Source organism: Chenopodium album, chromosome 17 (assembly GCF_948465745.1).
Source record: "Chenopodium album chromosome 17, dcCheAlbu1.1, whole genome shotgun sequence".
NCBI classification, from domain to species: domain Eukaryota; kingdom Viridiplantae; phylum Streptophyta; class Magnoliopsida; order Caryophyllales; family Amaranthaceae; genus Chenopodium; species Chenopodium album.
The window spans coordinates 47,651,993-47,671,965 of record NC_137850.1 but is presented as its reverse complement, the minus strand read 5'-3'; the positions used below and the strand labels follow the sequence as shown (position 1 = coordinate 47,671,965).

At 36.1% G+C, this 19,973-nt stretch overlaps 2 protein-coding genes and 1 pseudogene across 2 annotated transcripts; 1 reads left to right on the top strand and 2 right to left on the bottom strand.

Annotated features, from left to right (window-relative positions):
• The first annotated feature begins 42 nt into the window (after window positions 1-42).
• LOC145589988 (lysine-specific histone demethylase 1 homolog 1 pseudogene) lies at window positions 43-2,982 on the top strand (annotated as a pseudogene).
• A 1,922-nt stretch (window positions 2,983-4,904) lies between these two features.
• LOC145589990 ((R)-mandelonitrile beta-glucosyltransferase-like) lies at window positions 4,905-8,680 on the bottom strand. Its single transcript, XM_081646717.1, has 2 exons — window positions 8,147-8,680; window positions 4,905-5,947 (listed from the first exon to the last, which is right to left on the bottom strand). The coding sequence occupies exons 1-2, from the start codon at window positions 8,646-8,648 to the stop codon at window positions 5,001-5,003; spliced, it is 1,449 nt and encodes a 482-aa protein (XP_081502843.1). The 5' UTR covers window positions 8,649-8,680; the 3' UTR covers window positions 4,905-5,000.
• A 460-nt stretch (window positions 8,681-9,140) lies between these two features.
• Window positions 9,141-14,614, bottom strand: LOC145589991 (uncharacterized). Its single transcript, XM_081646718.1, has 6 exons — window positions 14,403-14,614; window positions 12,465-12,677; window positions 10,902-10,997; window positions 10,232-10,377; window positions 9,745-9,964; window positions 9,141-9,571 (listed from the first exon to the last, which is right to left on the bottom strand). Exons 1-6 carry the CDS (start codon window positions 14,535-14,537, stop codon window positions 9,383-9,385), a joined length of 999 nt encoding a protein of 332 aa, XP_081502844.1. The 5' UTR covers window positions 14,538-14,614; the 3' UTR covers window positions 9,141-9,382.
• Window positions 14,615-19,973: the final 5,359 nt, after the last annotated feature.

The window sequence follows — 19,973 nt, the reverse complement described above, 5'->3', positions numbered from 1 at the left end:
CACCCAATCAATAGGAAAAAGGGAAAAGTATTGAAAGAAAAAGGGAAAAGGATTGAAAGATAAAAACAATCAAGAAGAACCCTAATTTCAAGTTTCAACTACATTGAACAGGAGAACCCGAGCTCAATGAAATAACTTTCTCACTCTGAAACTCAAATTATTCTACTCTTACATTCAATGAACACCTCCACCACCACCACCAATCCTCCTTCTCCGCCAGCTCCCACCGCCGCAGAAACCACTCCCGCCGTACACACCTCCGCGGAAGAAACCAACCCCATCCCCGCCGCAAATACCACCGCTGAAGAAATCAACCCCGTCGCAAACACCACAACCACAATCAACAACGACGACAACAACACCAACAACAACAACAACGACGACAACAACAATGCAACCTCCGACGATGTTTCCACCCCATCAAACCCCCTCTCACCACCACCACCCGACGACGACACCACCACCACCACCTCCGAAGTACCCATCATCCCAAAGCGCCGCCGCAAACGCAAACATTACCAAGGCACAATTTCCATGGTCCTTCGTCCTCATTCTTCTTCTCGCTCTTCCTCTTCTCTCCTTGACTCACTGTCCCTCTCTCTTCCTCGCCGCCGCCGCCGCATCGCCGACCTCTCCAAGGACCCTCCACCCCTCGATGTTGATGCTCTCATCGCAATCTCAGTTGGGTTTCCGGTTGATTCTCTCACTGAAGAAGAAATCGATGATGCTGTGATTCCTACTCTTGGAAGTGCCGATCAATCTCAGTATATTAGTGTGAGGAACCTTATACTGTCTAAGTGGAGGTCGAATGTTTCCTCTCTCATCACGCGTGATCATGTGATGGAGTCTGCGAAGCCGGAGCATCGTCATCTTGTTGATGCTGCACTTGGGTTTTTGGTTAATCGTGGGTATGTTAATTTTGGGCTTGCTCCTGAGATTAAGGAGAAGAAGCCGTGCGACAACAATGGTGATGGTGTTGTAGGGGAGGCCAACATTGTTGTCGTCGGCGCGGGGCTGGCGGGACTTTGTGCGGCCCGCCAGCTCCGGGGTATGGGATTTAAGGTTGTGGTTTTAGAAGGGCGGGCACGGCCCGGGGGAAGGGTACGCACGAGGAAGATGTGTGGAGAGGAAGGGAGTGTTGTGGGTGCTGCGGATTTAGGTGGGAGCGTGCTGACCGGAATCAATGGGAATCCGCTCGGAGTTTTGGCGCGGCAATTGGGTTTTCCGCTTCATAAGGTGAGAGATATTTGTCCTCTTTATTTGCCTAATGGAAAAGCTGTTGATTCTGAAGTTGATTCTAGAGTAGAAGCTGCATTTAATAAATTGTTAGATAGGGTTTGTAAGCTTAGGCAGGTTATGTTGGAAGAAATGAGAAGTATAGATGTTTCACTTGGAACTGCATTAGAGGCATTTAGGAAGGTTGTTAATGTTGCTGATGATCCCCAGGAGAAAATGTTGTTGAATTGGCATTTGGCTAATTTAGAATATGCCAATGCTTCATTAATGTCGAATTTGTCAATGGCGTTTTGGGATCAAGATGACCCTTATGAGATGGGTGGGGATCATTGTTTTATTCCGGGTGGGAATGAGAGGTTTATTCGAGCCTTGGCAGAGGATTTGCCTATTTTTTACAATCGCACGGTGGAGAGCATTAGGTATGGGGATGATGGGGTGTTGGTTTATGCAGGTGGGCAGGAGTTTCGGGCAGATATGGTTCTCTGTACTATGCCATTAGGAGTTTTGAAGAGGGGGGATATTGAGTTTGTGCCTCCCCTACCTCAAAAAAAGAGGGATGCTATTGATAGGTTAGGATTTGGGCTGTTGAATAAGGTTGCAATGTTGTTCCCGTATAATTTTTGGGGTGCTGAAATCGATACTTTTGGACATTTGTCGGAGGACCCTTCTAGGAGGGGTGAGTTCTTCTTGTTTTATAGCTATTCTTCAGTTTCAGGTGGGCCTCTTCTGGTGGCCCTTGTTGCAGGGGAGGCAGCCATTGAATTTGAGAAGGTATCTCCTATGGAATCAGTGGGGAGGGTTATGGATATATTGAGGGGGATATTTTACCCAAAAGGAGTGGATGTTCCAGACCCGGTTCAGGCAGTTTGCACCCGATGGGGTCAAGACAGGTTCACTTATGGTTCTTATTCTTATGTTGCTATTGGGGCATCTGGTGATGATTATGATATTCTTGCAGAAAGTATAGGGAATGGGAGGGTTTTCTTTGCTGGAGAGGCGACCAATAGGCAGTATCCCGCTACTATGCATGGTGCTTTCCTTAGTGGGATGAGGGAGGCTGCCAATATACTGAAGGCTGCCAAAAGAAGGTCATTGATTCCAGCTGACAAGGCAGAAAATAGTAGTTCAGAGAATATTGAGGATCTGAGTCAAATATTTTTGAAACCAGACATGCAATTTGGGAGCTTCTCTGTTTTGTTTGATCCAAGATCAGATGATCCTGAATCTCAATCACTTTTGAGGGTTGAGTTTCGGGGCGAGAAATTAGAAACTACTGCTCTGTTTCTGTATGGTCTGCTTTCAAGGTGTCAAGCACTTGAGCTGAACAATGTGGAAACTGATTTGGATAGGCTAAATTTGTTGAATGAGAAGTTTGATTTGCGGTTAGTGGGCAAAAAAGGATTATGCTCTTCTGCAGAATCACTTATTGCAGCTGTTAAAGCAAATATATGCTCTAAAGAAGGAGCATGATCTTGAATGCACACCTTACTCCCAGCTCAGAAGGGAAGAACTGTAAGTTATGAGCAACTGACATAGAAGTCCAATGTTGTACATTAGTGTTTCTAGGATGATGAGGGAATAAATCAATTGCTCTCATACTAAGCAAATTTTTATGTAGAATAGGTAATTTATGGCGATAAGCTGACTTATTTGTAGGTTGTGACTAATTTATCGTATTTGAGCTAGAGGATTCAGTGATCAATTGTTAGTCCCTTTTATGTACATTGTAGCTATTCAATATGAATGTGTGGTTGATTATACTATGGTATTTAGTTCCTTTCATTATGCCTTGGCTACTTGATGAACCCGAAGCTGTAGCCTATTGATGTTGACAAGTATTGTTGCAAATTGAATCTCTTGTGTTCGTTGTTGCTGCATCTTCTATGGTCTTGCCAGAAGCATTCTCTATGGAATGATCAACGTTATGTTGCCTGCTGCTTCGACTTTTCCTCTAATAAGGTGGTGGTTTGATCTAAAATTCAACCACTATAGGAAGCACCCAACTTTCATTACAAAAAAGAAGAGCGACAGTTGTGACTTGTGAGGGAGTTGTATTACTTTGTTTTTGGTCCATAAGAAATCCCAAAAACATTGACAGAAATAGGTTATACTAGTAATTCCATGTATTATCACTCATCTGATACAAGTAGAATATTTGCAATTTATACAACTAGGCTAGTTTAAGCTTTGGTTTTTTGAACTAAAAGTGTAGTAATTCAAAGAAATTGTAATAAACAAACTTCTACTCACTGTTCATTTCATTAAACTTTCTAATTTCATTACATAATTCAAACATCTAAATTATGTTGTCAATTTCATTACCCCATAAACAATTCTACCCCAAAACATGTCAATTCCAAAATACTATTATCAACATCCAAATTCCAAAATATAATTCAACCTGAAACCCTTTTAATCCGAATAATCTTCATCAGTCTCAACCTCTCTACTCTCAACTAAGCTATACTTCTCCCCTGGGTTAATATCATCCCAATCTCGTAATACATGTTTAATCTTATACTTACCATATTTCAATACAAACCAGTCACCCCGACTACACGGCCCCGGCACACGGCGAGGAACCTTCATCACGAGCACCCCGTGTACAATCTTAGCTTCCACACGGCCCGTGTCGTGCGTCTCCGGGTTAACACCAAGCCAGCCCTTGTACACCCGATTAGCGGTCAACCGACTCTCGAATCTATGCTTTGAGCTTTGTTTTCCATAGAATCCAACCACCTCGTTGCTCTCGGCCCAAACCTTGAACCCGTTTTCTTGACCCGCATCATCAGCTCGTAATGGTCTTCTTTAGCTTCTCCGTAGCCGATTGCGAAGAAGGTATCGCTACCGCATTTCAGATGTGGGTAGATTATTTAGTGTTGAGGGGGTGCTGAGGCGGCTGAGGTCAGGTTGCGCGCGGTGGCGGAGAGAGAGTGAGAGGTGGTGAATGCGGCGGAGGATTTGCGGGTGACGGCGGTGAAGATCGATCGTAGTGCCATTGTTTAACTCTCTCTTCTTGAGTTTTGAGTGTTTGAGTAAAAGATCAATTTTAATAGTGAGACTAATGAGTAGTGACCGTGTCACAATTAACCTACTGTCCTACTCTAATCCATAGTAGTAGCTCTGAGTAATAACCATTAACGGAGAGAAATATAATACGGAATTTAGTTTATTTGCCAAAAAAGTGTACCACTCTAAAAAAAACAAATGGAGTATACATGTTCGTATTAATTAGCTAGGACTATAATCAAGTGAGAAGTCGAACTATGTTTAACTTATACAATGCTGTTTTGATAGTACAGTAATAATCCATTTTGATTCATTAAAAATATCAATTGAGTAATAGGGCACGATTGAATTATACAAGGGTATAAAAGCTTCCAAGTTCAAAGAAATAAGCATCCAGTATTACCTTATTTCCAAACAACTACTTCCTGCGTTCCCTTTTATTTGACCTGTTTCTTTTATCACGTTTGCCAATGCAAAACTTTAACGACCAATAACCTTAATTCCTCATAAGCAAAAATTATAGAAATTATATATTATGATAGTACTTATTGAGATGAATCTAATAAGATCTCACACGAATATGTTTTTACTTACATGTAATTCACAAAAGATGGTCAAAGAAAGGGTGGTGAATAGTGTAAAAGTCAAAGCGGATCTAGTAAAAAAGAACGGAGGAAGTAACTTTTATTGGGTAAAGAATGCATCAAATTCTATTACAACACATACATGAAAGGAAATTTTATAGCTTTAACCATCTAATTTTGTGGCAAAAGCACATCCTCTATTAACCTGCCCAAGTTCTTGTATGAGGAACCACTAGGCTTTTTAGCAGCCTCTTCAGCCTTTATCTTCCACTCCATTGCCCTCTTTTTCATCTCCTTACCCTTCTTTCCCTCCATCAATTCAGTCACCAACTTCTCAACCTCGTCTCTCTTCACTTCACTCCCTATCTCCATCCCTATCTTCCACTCGACACAACTATATCTACAATTAGTCTGTTGCTCAGCGAAAAAAGGCCAACTTATCACTGGCACACCTCCGCAAATAGTCTCAAGAGTCGAGTTCCACCCACTATGAGTCAAAAACCCTCCAACCGCCTTGTGCTTAAGAACATCCTTTTGAGAGCACCAACTAGCCAACATACCTCTTTCCTTAGTTTCAACCACAAAATCACGAGGTAATGTAGGGCTATTCTCATCTACAACAATATCCGGCCTTATAATCCAAAGGAATTGCTTCTTGCTATTTGCTAACCCCCATGCAAATTCTATTAGTTGGTTTTGTGTTATTTTAGCAATGCTTCCAAAGTTGACATACACAACAGAATTAGGCTCTTTCTTGTTCAACCATTCAATGCACCCGAGTTCTTCTTTCCATAGGCTTGAATTGATGGATCTTATTGCGTCGTGTTCGGGAATCATTTGATCAATGAGGAGTTCAAGAGAGCCAATTGAATAAATAGGTGGTAAGTGTTGCATGGAACGTAGAGAATCCAAGACTTGTTGTTCTAAGGACTCGAAGGTGTTCATGATTATAGCCGAAGCCTTAGAAGATTCTTCCACGGAATTAACGAAGAAATTGAACATAATATCATCTGGATCGGTTGTTCTAATGAAGCTAGGTAAGTCTTTTAATCGAATGTTCTTCATTCCTGGTATCTTTACTTCAGTGTCCAAGTACCCATTCGTTATGCAACGTTCATCTAATCAGTGCCGAAACCATATAAAATTCATTAGAGGTTAAATATAACAGTCGAATATTATTAATTATAGAAAAACCTTTAATTTTTTACTTTGCTTTTAAAAACCTTTAAAATTCATTAGAGGTTAAATATATATATAGGAGTAATTATTTTTTACTTTGCTTTTAAATTATGATCGTATCACATACGTTGCCAATTAACTTTAATTTTTCGAGACAGTATAACAATTTATGGAGCTAGGTCAAGAATAGTACTCCTAATTAATATGTATAGGACTACACAACTCAAAAAATTTGAAATACAAACCAAACAATTAGTAATATCAATTTATTATAATTAATTGAAAGAATCCGTAATTATTTTGATTTTGGCATTCATAAAATCATAATCTTTTCATAGAGATTTTTTTACGAGACTTTTCATAGAGAAGTAAGAGTACAATTTTATTATTAATGAATACGGAGTATTCCATATTAAACAACTTTTTAATAATACAATAAAGAAATTCAACTACCACAACGAAAAACTTCTTCTACGTACTTATTTACTTTACTATCAAGTCAAACTTTACATTTAAAGTTCGATTAATAGGCGGTGTCCAAGATAGTTGTATATGGTGATAAATTGATAACGACAATAATTAGTATGATGTGTAAATTTGTAAGATAACCTAAATAACACTAGCTAAACTATATATATGTGATTCAATTTGAACTTCAAAATTTGTAACATAAACTCAATAACACGAAAACTATGTACAAGTATTATATATCAATATATTTGATTTAATTCCAACTTCAACCTGTGTTTCCTTTACAAATTTTTCATTACTAACTTAAATTTGGTATAGCAATTGTTAGTACAGAGTACTAAATATTTGTGATGAACAGTAAATAATTTGATCGGTTGGATGACTTGGGTCAGGGACGTCAACTTTTTTTTTTTTTTTTTTTGAAAGAAACTTATTTATACTCCATATAAATTTTCTTTAAACAAACAAAAATAAATAAATATAAGGTTGTAATTTTCTCTTGAAAGATATTTTAATAGTTATTTGACATGAAGTCAAGTAGCTAGTAATCAGTTCAGTATTAGTTTTACATGTATATCCGTCATTTTAAAAAGGTATTTTAACAATTTACTAGTAGATTATTGAGCTATAGTTTAAATTACTTCGTAAAACAATATGCCAAAACCTAACTATAGAATATTTTTTATTTAAATTTTATTTAATAACACATATTTTAAATTGAATATTTTGATTAAATTTAATTTAATCACAAATATGACAAAACCTAACTATAGAATTGGTTAATGCCTTTAATAATAATAATAATAATAATAATAATAATAATAATAATAATAATAATAATAATAATAATAATAATAATAATAATAATAATAATAATAATAATAATAATAATAATAATAATAATAATAATAATAATAATAATAATAATAATAATAATAATAATAATAATAATAATAATAATAATTCCTATCTACCTTGTAATTAATGGAGATCTTTCCTCTCTAAATCTCAATTTAAGAGTACGTGGTCTAATATTTTGAGGCAAGTAGGCCTACCAATAATTAATACTCCGTATAATTTACTCCGTACTTCATATGATAATATGGAAAATTTGCAAATTGCAGCCATTTAAAGTTTGTATTTTGCAAATTGCAGCTATTTAAAAATAAATTGCAAATTGCAGCCCAAAAGTTCGTATAAATTGTAAATTGCAGCCCAATTCAACTTTTTCATCGGTTTACATGTCGAAAAATTTTCGGTTAAGGTTTTAGGGGCCTATTTAGCTCTTAAGGGTCCGAATTGAGCTCGGAATTAGCAAAAAAAATAGCGTGTCTCATTTTTACAGTTTCCCACAAATCGATACATTTTTGTTACGCAAAACGAGGCACTTGAGTTATTTTTTTGCTAATTACGAACTCAGTTCGGACCCCTAAGGGCTAAAATGGCCCCTAAAACCTTAACCGAAAATTTTTCGACATGTAAACCGATGAAAAAGTTGAATTGGACTGTAATTTACAATTTATACGTACTTTGGGGCTGCAATTTGCAAAATTTTTTTATAATGGCTGCAATTTGCAAAATACGAACTTTAAATGGCTATAATATGCAAATTTTCCAATAGTAAAACGTTGAGTAGCAACAATAATATATGCAAGTGTGTAATGTACCTTTCAAAGGAGTCAATCCTCTATCAGCTAATGTCCGATAGTGGACGTAAGCCAAGTACCCACAACCACTCGTTGTCCAAAACGCCACTTCTGGTATCCCAAACTCCTCAGCAGCCTTCATTGTGAAGGACATACAACCATCAGCCACGATGCACGTCACACGTGGACCGCCTTCCTTATTGAGTTTTGTAATAAGGTCCCGGAATGGGCTGAGGCAAGTCTTACTAGTGGACCTACATAGCTCGGGGATATCCTGGGTGGCCTCCACGCTGCCTTCAGAAGGCAGAGGGAGGCCATCCGGGATGGACTCAAAACGGAAGCTAGGAAGGCCATCTAGAGAATGAGGGCCGCGAGAGTGGAGGAAGCGATTGTGGTTGTAGATGGTATTAACAAAGGTGATATGAAAGCCATTGGAGTGGAGTAGCATGGCAAATTGAAGCATAGGAGTAATGTGGCCTTGTGCTGGGTAAGGAACACATATTGCATGCCCTCTTTTACTCATTTTTTCTCAGGCTAGCTTTTGTTAATGCTTGGCTTTTGGCTTTGGATTTTATAGCGACTAGCAAGTTGCAAGTTGCAAGTTGCAAGTTGCAACGTTTATATGGGTTATTGTAAGGACCTATATATTATTGGCTTATTGGTATACTCCAAATATATATACGGAATAATAGTATTAATAAAAACGTGCATTTTGCCACTAGTTACACTTTATTGTGAGGGCCAAATATTAGAAGTACAAATTATATGCATTTCATATAGGTGGTAATTATAAATACTTAAATTGTAGATCTATCTAGGTGTAACCGCACACAAATTTTATGAATGTGATCGCAAGTCAATCATGAACAATTCAACAGATATAGCTACCAAGTAATAAATAAGAAGGAAAATAAGAATTTATTCTAATATATATCTTGAATATGAAGGTCACCATTCAATAAAATTATAATTACTCCGTAACCCATAAATGGCATTAACAATATAACAAGTCACGTTATAAACAAAAGGAGCCAAAGATCATGCTGAACTTTCAATTATTGGAGTTAAAGGAATTTCTTTAAAACCTTTTTTTTTCTCAAGTTTAATTACACTTCAATCCGTTCTGGTTTGGAGTAGATTTAACGAGATTTGAGATTCAATTCTTACTAAAAACAGCCTGAAATTTGAGATTTCTAACCTCATCACTCAGACAATGATCTGCTTAACCCCTCACCTTTTCTTTCTCCCACTTGAAACTTAAACATCCTTAAACTTCTGTTGTATCAACAACCGAGCTTCTTCAACAAGCTTCTTCACCACTTCCCCAGCAGGTAGAATTTCCTTGATGAGGCCGACGCCTTGCCCTGCATACATCCCCATACTCTCGATATCACCTGTTGTTGTTTTGTTAGGCACAGTTCCTGCAAAACGCCTTACCTCCTTTTCCTGCAAATGGCAAGGGAACCTGTCAACTTAGAAGAACTAGACAGCAGCTCAGATTGTTACATGTCAGCTGAAGTTAAATCCCTTTGTATTAATCTAAATTCCTTCTTTCCTTTTCACACTTCCTAATAGCAGTTGTAGGAGTGACTAGTGAGGGAGGTGGGAAATATTCTTACCACTCCATGTATTGTTGAGCGCCCAATGACAGGCTGGTTTGTCTCATCTTCAATCTCAGGAAGAGATCTCCAGTCACTGAAGAATGGAGTTAATAAGACGCGTTGTGGTGCTCCAGGCCATCTTGCACGGCCATATACATTAGTATACTCTGTTTTGGAACATTCAATTAATTTCCTCTTGTACACAGGATGAGCATAACTTTCTTCAGTTGCAAGAAACCTATACCATGCAGATGATATTAGTTTCATCAGACAAGATAAAAAATGATAAAGAACATAAGCTTTCAGGAGGTGATAACATTGTTTGTTCAATCAACCAGTTCACATAGTGATCAATGATAATCCGTACTTGCAATCTGAAAAAATTTCATTAATATTTATTGACTAGTTCGGTGAACTAAGTTTGAAGTCTTTGTATTTCTGAAACCCAATAGACTCCTTAAAAGTAAGTCTTTCTGCTTTACTAAAAATACCAATTATTTCATACCTAGTGCCAAGGGAAACACCTCGTGCCCCAAGGGCCAAAGCAGCAACATAACCACGCGCGTCCACAATGCCACCTGCAGCAATAACTGAAATATCTCGTTCCCCGATCAGGTCAACTACTCTAGGCACCAAAGCAATTAACCCTTCCTGTAAAAAAACAAAATTGAAAAAGAAGATTTTGCTGAAAACTAGACGTAGAAAGAATCAGATTATTAATATGGGAATGGGACGCATCAGAGAGTACAACAGCATCAACATGAAAGTTGGAACGTATGAAGGAGTCAACAACTTGTATAGCATTAAACCATTATAAATGTTCACAAACTGTAATTATTACCACTTCTAAACATCATCTATAAGACAACACGATAATTGAAATGCTAAAGGCAAGCAAATAATTAGACATGCTATGTTGCTTCTTTTCTACCATAAGCAAAAACAGAGGTCAGAACTCAGAAATGGTCACACAAATAATTTTCTACAATACAGGGCCAAAAACTACAATGACAATTTGAAATCAATGTTTCCCCAATGCCTCTAAAAATCCTCACCTTGAACAGGATATGGGAACTGGGAAGTGAAATACATAACCTCATCTATAATGACAGAGGCGCTATTTTAATTGACCTTCAATCCAACAAGTAGCTAAACTTCAAAGCACGTGTAGTTACCTGATCTATCACATGCCCACCTGCTTCACGTCCTTGAACAATGATTGCATCTACTCCGACATCAATGGCCTTTTTTGCTGCTTCAATACTCCCAACCTTGTTCACACAAGCAGCTCGACAGTCAATCATCAGAGAAATCCTCTGGATTAATCAGTCCGGCTGTCTACATCCAAGTAAAGGAGGATGGGGTATGCACGAAAGTGAGTACAGATGGCAAATTAAATCCAAGACATAATTATGGGAGCAAAATATACCCAGTTATCTTTGTCATGAAAATAATTCACAAGACAAGACTCTTGGACCTAGAGCTACAGAACTTGGACTATACAGGTTAAATCTCAGAGTTGTGGATCTTTGGAAGTGGCAAAATTTAAAAGATCAGAAGTTCAGAACATGAACCTTCAAAGTCTAAAATCAGAGTATGACAACTGAATCAACTAACTCATCAAATCACTGCACTACCACATGATCATAGCTCAGCAAGTACCTCCACATAAATAAATGCAAACAAAGCATATGTAGCAAATCCCAATTCATGAAGCCATGTTTCTAAACCAGCAAAGGTCCAGGAGGCTAGTTTTCACAAAAACAAGAAAAAAACATATAGAAAACAAAGCAAAAGAATTAGAATGACAAAGGGATTCTTATCAAAGAAAAACAAAAAGGAACGATCCAGAGATGAAATTGGAGAATTCTGTAGTAAATGAGTAGATAGAAACATCGCCTGCATACCATTAAAGGACACTCTAAGAAATCTATGAGCGACCCAAATGTTTCAATCTGAGAGCTCCAGCATTGGGTAAGACACAAATCACTAGTTTATGTGTTTCGAGGACCTTCTAGCAATATACCATAGCATACAAATTTTAGAAAATTGGATGCAGCCCATGCAGGAGGTTGAACAGTATACGTTAAGCTCTCAAAACTTCAAAAGAGTTAATTAAGGCCTCCAAGAGACCTAACATGCAATAGGGACGAGGTGATGGGAAGATTCAGGCGACCTGAATTGGCTACCCTTGACTTCATGTGTATACATCTGAGGGGCTGTCTAAATAAATAATAATCTTTATTATTTTCTCTTGCAAATGGCTGTCAATACATTGGTCTAACCTAATATCTGAGAGCAAATTAAAAGAAAACCCCATGAAACCACCCAAAGACCCTCCATCCCCATTGTAGGTTGTGACTTGTGAGTAACTTCCTTACGCATAGCCAAGATCTACTGGTGTACATCTGACATATCAGGTTCCTATCACTGATAACGGTATTGGGTGGTATTGCAATTCAGCCAGTCTATGTTTTTTAGGTATAATTAGGATGCAGCTAAGCCAACTATACATTGATATTGTCGAACTAAATTGACTACCAATAGGTCACCAGGAAAAGTACTTGCATCTATTCTCACTGACTACTTGATCCAACAAATTTTAATGTGTTTCTATAGCTTTTGAGGATCAGCACAATAAATTTAAATATATGACAATATCCAAAAACAACTCTGCATACCAAAATATGCAAAAAAAAACAAAAAAAAAAAAAAAAAAAAAGAACATCTAAACTTACTTGGGGAACAACTTTGACACCAGCGCCATGAGATCTATGAACAAGCTCTTCAGATACTTCACCCCAATATAACTGCAGTACAGCCACTTTCTCCTCAAGTATAGCTTTCACATTTTCTTCATGAGGAAATGCCAAAATAACACCAATGCCAAAGGGTTTGTCAGTCAAGGTCCGAGTCTTCCTTATCATCCCCCTTACATAATCTGGGCATTCCTGCCAAAAATGATCATACTAAACTGTCAAGAGTGTCAACTAAGTCTGCATGGAGTAATGACCATTATTTCTATGTAACATTATAGTTAACATCAGGGGAAAAAAAAAGGGAAATATTTTTTTTTTGAGGGAAATATATGTTCACATTGTTTATTTAATTCCACTTATCATCTCTTTCTCTCTACAAAAAAAAAAAAATCCTTTTTTTTCCTGAGTTTCTGTAACAAAATGATCTTTCTAAACATAGGTGGTTAGCGTGGTTATTATATATCTGGGAAACACATCAGTATATAGAAACTGATAGAGAAAATCCACCATGGTGATGTCAACAAGAAAAATTATTTTGGCCTATACTAATAAGGGAAGGCCAGACTAATTTCATTTTTATTATTCTCAGCTTAAATACAACATGATAGAGATAAAGAAACATACAAATATGAAAATGAAACTTGGAATAGCAACTATCTAAAGGAAACATAGACTTGCTCTAACCAGATAACAAGTTGCTAAAACTCAAGATTCCAGCTTGAACCAAATTTAATATAATGCTAGTTGGAAGCTCTATGAAGATGAGCAAAAACTTTTTGCCTTCTCCTAGCTTACAAAATATGGTAGATATTTCGATAATTCAAGCCCTACTCTCCCCTGCACACCAGCCCAAATAAATATCCAATATGAGGATGACAGCTTTCTTGCTTCACTTTGACTTATCATCCTATAAGGTAAGGAATCTGATTGTAATTTACAACTGGGAACTGGGAACTGGGAACTGGGAACTGGGAAACACATACTCACATAGTAGTCATACAAATTCATAAAATTTGATGATTACCTTTTTTAAAATATATAAAGGTATCAATTCATAATTCATATCAACTTCTCACCCTCAGTATTAGTCCTTGATTATTGAAAATCGCTTACAATTTTACATCTAAAGGCTCAAACTCACTTAGGGATTTCAAGGAGTCGAATCCATACAAATTTATCAGGCAGCCATGAGTTTGGAAGTGGGTCAAATTGAATAATTCAATTTTAGTTGTTCATATAAGCCTTAGTCTCCTCTTACCCAATACATATTCTTAGATCTTATGTTCAAACTCCCTAATACACTTTCATTATTATAGCTCTAACAAGTCACCCTACATAATGCAACAACACACATCATTATCATCCCTAAATTAACATCATAATGCAATAATTAACATGACCACTAATAAGCGAAAGGTGAGCAAAGTGATCAACTTCAAACTATGTATCCATCCAACCAATCAATCTTAATTAAATCAATCAAAAACATAACTTAAATCATTTACATAAATCAAACTTCAAACAAAGCATCCATCCTATGATTCCCATCCATCTATCTATATTGAGAAAAACAGTTAAATAAAACAAACTCATCCATCTAGCTATCAATCATGAGATTTACAGTTAATAAATCAACATCAACTACAAATACCCAAAAGCAAATTTCTGATTTTTCTCAAACACCAGAAAAAAAAAATAAAGAGTCAAATCAAGTAGAAACTAAATTACACTTGATTTTGATCACTATCTATAACATATACTCCAGAAATTGCCTCCTTGGAGGTTTTTTATGGTTAAATTAAGAACTACGTATAATCATCAAATCACCAATTATGATTAATACCCTTAAAAACCCAGAAACAAATAATCAGCCATAAATTAAATAATTGACTGGAAAAAATTGGGAAGAAATCAAACCCAATCAGGGGCTCGAAGAAGGCCAATTGCACCAGCATTAGCAACCGCAGCAACAAGTTCTGGACCAGAAATGTCGGGACCGAGTGGGGCCTGCACAATTCCATAGTCAAAACCCAGAATTCCATTCCACCCCATTTGTTTTTACCTATTTCTTCTGTGAAAGTTTTCCTCTTTATCACCATAAAAATGGTGGGGTTCAAAAAATTCGAAAATTGGATGTGTGTGTAAGCGAGGACGTAAGCAAAGGAAAGAGAAATCCATTTTGTAAATGGAAAAATACACTTGAATAATCCCAACTATGGGTGATTTACTTCTAACAATCCCAACTACAGTTTATTTTTTAACAATCCCAACTATGGGGTCAGTTTTCCTCCAACAGTCCCAACCGGTCAACGACAAGTCAATAACCTGTTATAACAGGTGACTATGACACGTGTCAACACGTTAGTGGTCCAAAATATTGAAAAAAAAATAAACCCATAAAAAAATAAAAAAAATTCAGCTACCCTCTCTTCACCCCCTACCAGTCACCTGCTCCACCGTTCACCATCTTTGCAGTCCACCACCTACCTCCTCCCTGCTCACCACACACACTTCTCGCCACCAAATAGTACCAGCGTTCCTCCTCCCTCACGCCACCTATTCACACCACCAAGCACCGGCCATCTCCACCTCTCGCCACCGGTTCCACAACTCCAGCCACCATTTCTCACAACTCTAACCACCAATTCGTGCAACCCCAGCCACCAATTCGTGCAACCAGCCACCTCTACCTCTCACCACGAATTCACGCACTCCAACCACGAATTCTCACAACTTTCGCCACGAATTCCTCAGCCTTGCCATACGAATTCCTGCAACTAGCCATCTCCGATCCACCGACTTCTCATCACAGCAACAACAGAGCAACGACAGCTGCGACTCAGCTTGCAACTCCAGCCGCAAGCCACCCTCAATCAGACCCCAATTTCGATCTAATCTCTTCATGAGCTCAATGAGATTAAGGGGATTTTCATGGTGGTTTTGGGGGTCGAGGAGGGCTGGCTGGGTGGTTATGGGGGTCGGAGATAGGTAGTAGAGGCCGGCCGCTAATTTCAGTGGTGAAGAAGTGTTGGACGACCGATTTCCGGCGAGGTTAGGGGATGGGGTTAGGGTTCCGGCGAGGTTAGGGGGTGGGGAAATTAAGGGTGGCCGAAACTTTGGTTAATATTTTTTTTATTTTTATTTTTAGTTATTTTGTTTTAAATGTTTTTTTAAATTTTAATTTCTGACCATTCACGTGTTGACATGTGGCGATTAAAAAAAAGTTAAAAAAAAAAACTTGTTTAGCAGGTCACCAGTAATTGGGACTGTTGGAGGAAAACTGACCCCATAGTTGGGATTGTTAAAAAATAAACTGTAGTTGGGATTGTTAGAAGTAAATCGCTCATAGTTGGGATTATTAAAGTGTATTTTTCCTTTGTAAATTGCATTTGATTGCAGATGGCGGGCGCAAAGCTCAGAATTTTCCATTGTTCCTGTTTTTTACTAAGTTTTTTTTTATATAATTTATTACAAAACACTAATAGGTACTAACACTATTAAGGCCTTATTTTCTTCACGTTAAAAAAAATAATATTTTCTCGTTTCTATTTATTTGACTAATATTACTTAAATGGAAATGTCATATAACTTGACTCATACTATATGTGGTAAGCCTTTGATGGATAAATTCTCTAATTTACCCTTAAAAAGTGCACATGGGTAACTTTTAGGGGTAATAAGGTAAGTCATGTGCAACATGGGCCACAAACCTACAATTTCTCTCTCCTCTTCTTAAATATTATGCCCAAGACTATGGGTCAAGTAAATAGAAACGGAAGAAGTATTAAGTAAAAATAATTTCAGTTCAGTAAAAATAAGTTTAGTTCAATAAAATTAAGTTCAGTTCAGTAAAAATAATTTCAGTTCAGCAAAAATAATTTCAGTTCAACAAATATAATTTTGTTTCAATAAAAATAATTTCAGTTCGGGAAAAATAAGGTGAAGAGAACGGGGCCTAAGTACTACATTTATTTATGAATAATAAAGAGAGTGAGGCATAGCTCAAGTGGTTAGAGCTTCTCTTCCGGTTCCAGGAGATTTTGGGATCGATTCTCACCCGTCCTTATGGTTCTCTAAACACCAAAAAAAATTATGAATAATAAAAAAAAATTGTTATTTATGATCTTTCAAAAAAAACAAAAGTATTTATTTATGATATAAAAAAATCTTGGATGGTAAATAAGGAATTAGTGATGATAGATGTTAGACCTAATCAATGGGCGGGCTGGGTCGGACAAAGCTTTAAAATTAAGCCATTTCTTGGTTCGGGCCTAACTTGAGATTTGTAAAGGAAACACACGTTGAAGTTGGAATTAAATCAAATATTTTGATATATACTTCTACATAGTATTCGTGTCATTTGGTTTATGCTACAAATTTTGAAGTTCATATTGAATCACATATATACGAAGTATTTTTTTTTTTAGAAAAAAAATTTGGCTGGATCAAAAGGTTAATAACCTTTGGCTCTGATACCATTCGATAAGAAAAGAAGAACAAAGATATATTTTTGAGGAATTTTTGTGAGTTTTTGAGTGCAAGATAAATAAAGATGTGATCTTGGATCAAAATCTAAGCTAAAATAATCAACACCAAGTAAGATCTAGCAAAAACACTTGATTCACTAGTCACACAGTCTAGAGAAACAAGGGTTTCAATCTAATCAACCACAAAGTTTGATAAAGATTGAGATTTTACCACGAAGGAGAGATCACAAAGAACTCAAAGAAGAGAAAAACTCTCATAATTTTAATATTCAAAACAAGTCTCCTTTTTTACATCATAAAGTAATTCATTTTATAGGGAGGCACTAGTACATGAAATAAAACCCTAAACCAACATGCTGACATTATTAAGGGACACGTGTGAACTTCTTATGAAATTTTTTCCCACCAAAACTATTTTTGACATCATCATTTTTATGTTCTTTATTTTTTTCCTCCTAGTTATAAGACTAATTCTTTCAAAATTAATCAAAAAGAGATTATGATTACACTTTTTCGAATATAGAATATTGTTGAGAACTATTCTCAACAAATAATACTCTGTATCTAATTAATCCGTGCAACGCAAGGGACTAAACTAGTTAAATCTAAACCATACAAAACGAAAGGCTAGGATTAATTACAAGATAATAACTGGAATAAATACAACCTAAGTCACATCCCACATACAAGGAAAATCATCTATATAATTCAAATCGAGCTCAAATTTTTCCGATCTTGATCATGTCAACATTAGTCAATATAGCCCAAAAGTAATGTCCATAATCTCGCATCAGCAGCAAAATGCAGAGAGACAAACATTAGGTAGCATAAAAGGCAACAAGCACTCTTTCATTTGGAAAGACGAGCAACCAACTTCCAACTTGAGAGAAACATATATAAACGGCTTGAAGATACATCAACCAAGCAAAACCAACCACTAATGAAAAGAAATTTACTTGTAGGGGATGGGAAGGGGTGGAAGCGGAAAAAATCAGTAATCATTCTTAAGACCAATGGAAAAAATAAAGAAGAAAAGACCACTTTTTCCCTTTTGCAGACATATATATTGTCATAGCTGCAGGAGTTGTGCAAACTAGAACCAAATTTCTCCATACTAGCCATATCTATTACCCGAATGGAGACTTTGTGGACTACAGTCCTCCAACTTAAAACTACCCATATCCTACTAACAAGTCACTTTCAAGTCAATATGTGCACCTTTTTTTTGGACAATCAAAAATACAAAATCAGACTATACCCTAACAAAATCAGACTATACCCTTCTACAGCTTGTTCATAGGAATGTTTGCAACTCAAACATCAACCTGGACAATTACAATGCGACGAACATCATCTACACTATCCTCGAATGTATATAAGGAGCCGCACCAAAGTCTTCCACTCGTTCCAGCTCGGTCAAAGGCATCTGATATGAGATTGAGAAGAAATCTGGATTAAATCCAAATTCCATGAGAATAGGGTTGATTATGTCCATTGTTACACAATTAAAATCTTCGAATTCCATAAGCAAATTGCGCTCAACATGTGTTACGAAATGTAACACATTGCCATCTCTCCACAGCAGATGTATATTCTCATTCCCAATATTGGGATCTGGATCAGGGTCTTCCACGAATCCAAGTTCAGGTTCAACTTGTTCAGCCATAATTCTAAACACAAATTTGATTGACAATAGTAAGGAGAAGTAGGATCTGAGGATGGATCACTCAAAAAATCAGTGTGCAGCCATTATTAGTAATCAACTATTTAATGTCAATCAAATATCTCAAGAAACTTCAAGAATCGAAGCAGATCAACATAATCAATCTTCAAACAATAAATTCAACGAAGTAGCAAACTCACGGAATTAAGGAATAACTGGAACCTAAAAATGAGATAAAAAATTCTTACATAAATATAGAATCAATTAAACAGATGAAGAGAGATAATGAAGTGGAGAATTTCGTCGTTTCTTAGTCTTAAAATTAAGACATCTAAAAAATTATAATCACCAACACAATACAAACAATACAAAAAAATTACATCAGTAGTGAGATACATTTAAACTAATTAGATTAAAAATAAAACCAATACATTTAACCTAATTCGAACTTTTGTCAACATCGAAAATCAAAATCAAGAAATCAAAATCACAAATCACAAATCAAAAGAGTGAATCGTACCTCAGAGCTCCAGAAATGAAGAGAAAATGGAGGGAAAATGAAAAAAAAAATAGAGAGCTCTTGAGTTTATAAAGAAAAAAAAATTGAAAAAAAAAACATAAATTGTACTATTTAACATAGAAAAAATAATTATGTAAATATTTGCTAATCATAGTTTCACGTAATTTATTAATTATAAATTATCTCGCGTAATTTGTTAATTATAAATAATCTCACAAAATTTATTGTTAATATATGAATAATTAAGGCAAGTGTTATATATAATTACAGATTTTATTCTCTTACATTTTCTAGAAAATGTAGAATATAACTGATTAACACTTTTACCCAATTACATATAATTAATACTATTCACACCTATACTATTAATTACAATAAAAATGCATTTTCCAAGAAAAAAACTCAATCATCAACTTGCAATTCATCTTTACCATAATAAATATGAAGTATAAAACAATAACCCATAACATTCGATCAATGATTTTTCGGCATTGCTCGTGCTTCCCTTTAACTGAAGGTATTACTTCTGCCAAAACTCAATTTTTTTTCTTTTCTTCTTTTGCATAATTGTATAGTTTCAGTTATAAATTTGTTTTAATTTGTTTCTTTTGCATAATCTCAATTCAATGAAACCTACATGAAATTGGGATGAAAAGTGATTGATTTGGGGATAATACATGCTGTAGAAATTATTTTCAGGTTTATTGCTTGGTTGAATGACTTTGTTTACAGAATTTGATTCTATATATTACGAAGTACAATGGTTGGTTTTGATTTGAATAAACCTTTGATTGAAGAGGAAAATAATGATGAACCTT

What these genes read in the sequence shown, in the direction of transcription:
- LOC145589990 (XM_081646717.1), bottom strand. Translation starts at nt 8,648, where the DNA reads ATGAGTAAAAGAGGGCATGCAATATGTGTTCCTTACCCAGCACAAGGC. An exon ending in AGGATTGACTCCTTTGAAAG is followed by an intron (nt 5,948 to 8,146) that starts GTACATTACACA and finishes GGCACTGATTAG; the next exon opens with ATGAACGTTGCATAACGAAT.
- LOC145589991 (XM_081646718.1), bottom strand. Translation starts at nt 14,537, where the DNA reads ATGGGGTGGAATGGAATTCTGGGTTTTGACTATGGAATTGTGCAGGCC. An exon ending in GTGTCAAAGTTGTTCCCCAA is followed by an intron (nt 10,998 to 12,464) that starts GTAAGTTTAGAT and finishes TGTGTGAACAAG; the next exon opens with GTTGGGAGTATTGAAGCAGC. An exon ending in GGTGTTTCCCTTGGCACTAG is followed by an intron (nt 9,965 to 10,231) that starts GTATGAAATAAT and finishes TGCATGGTATAG; the next exon opens with GTTTCTTGCAACTGAAGAAA.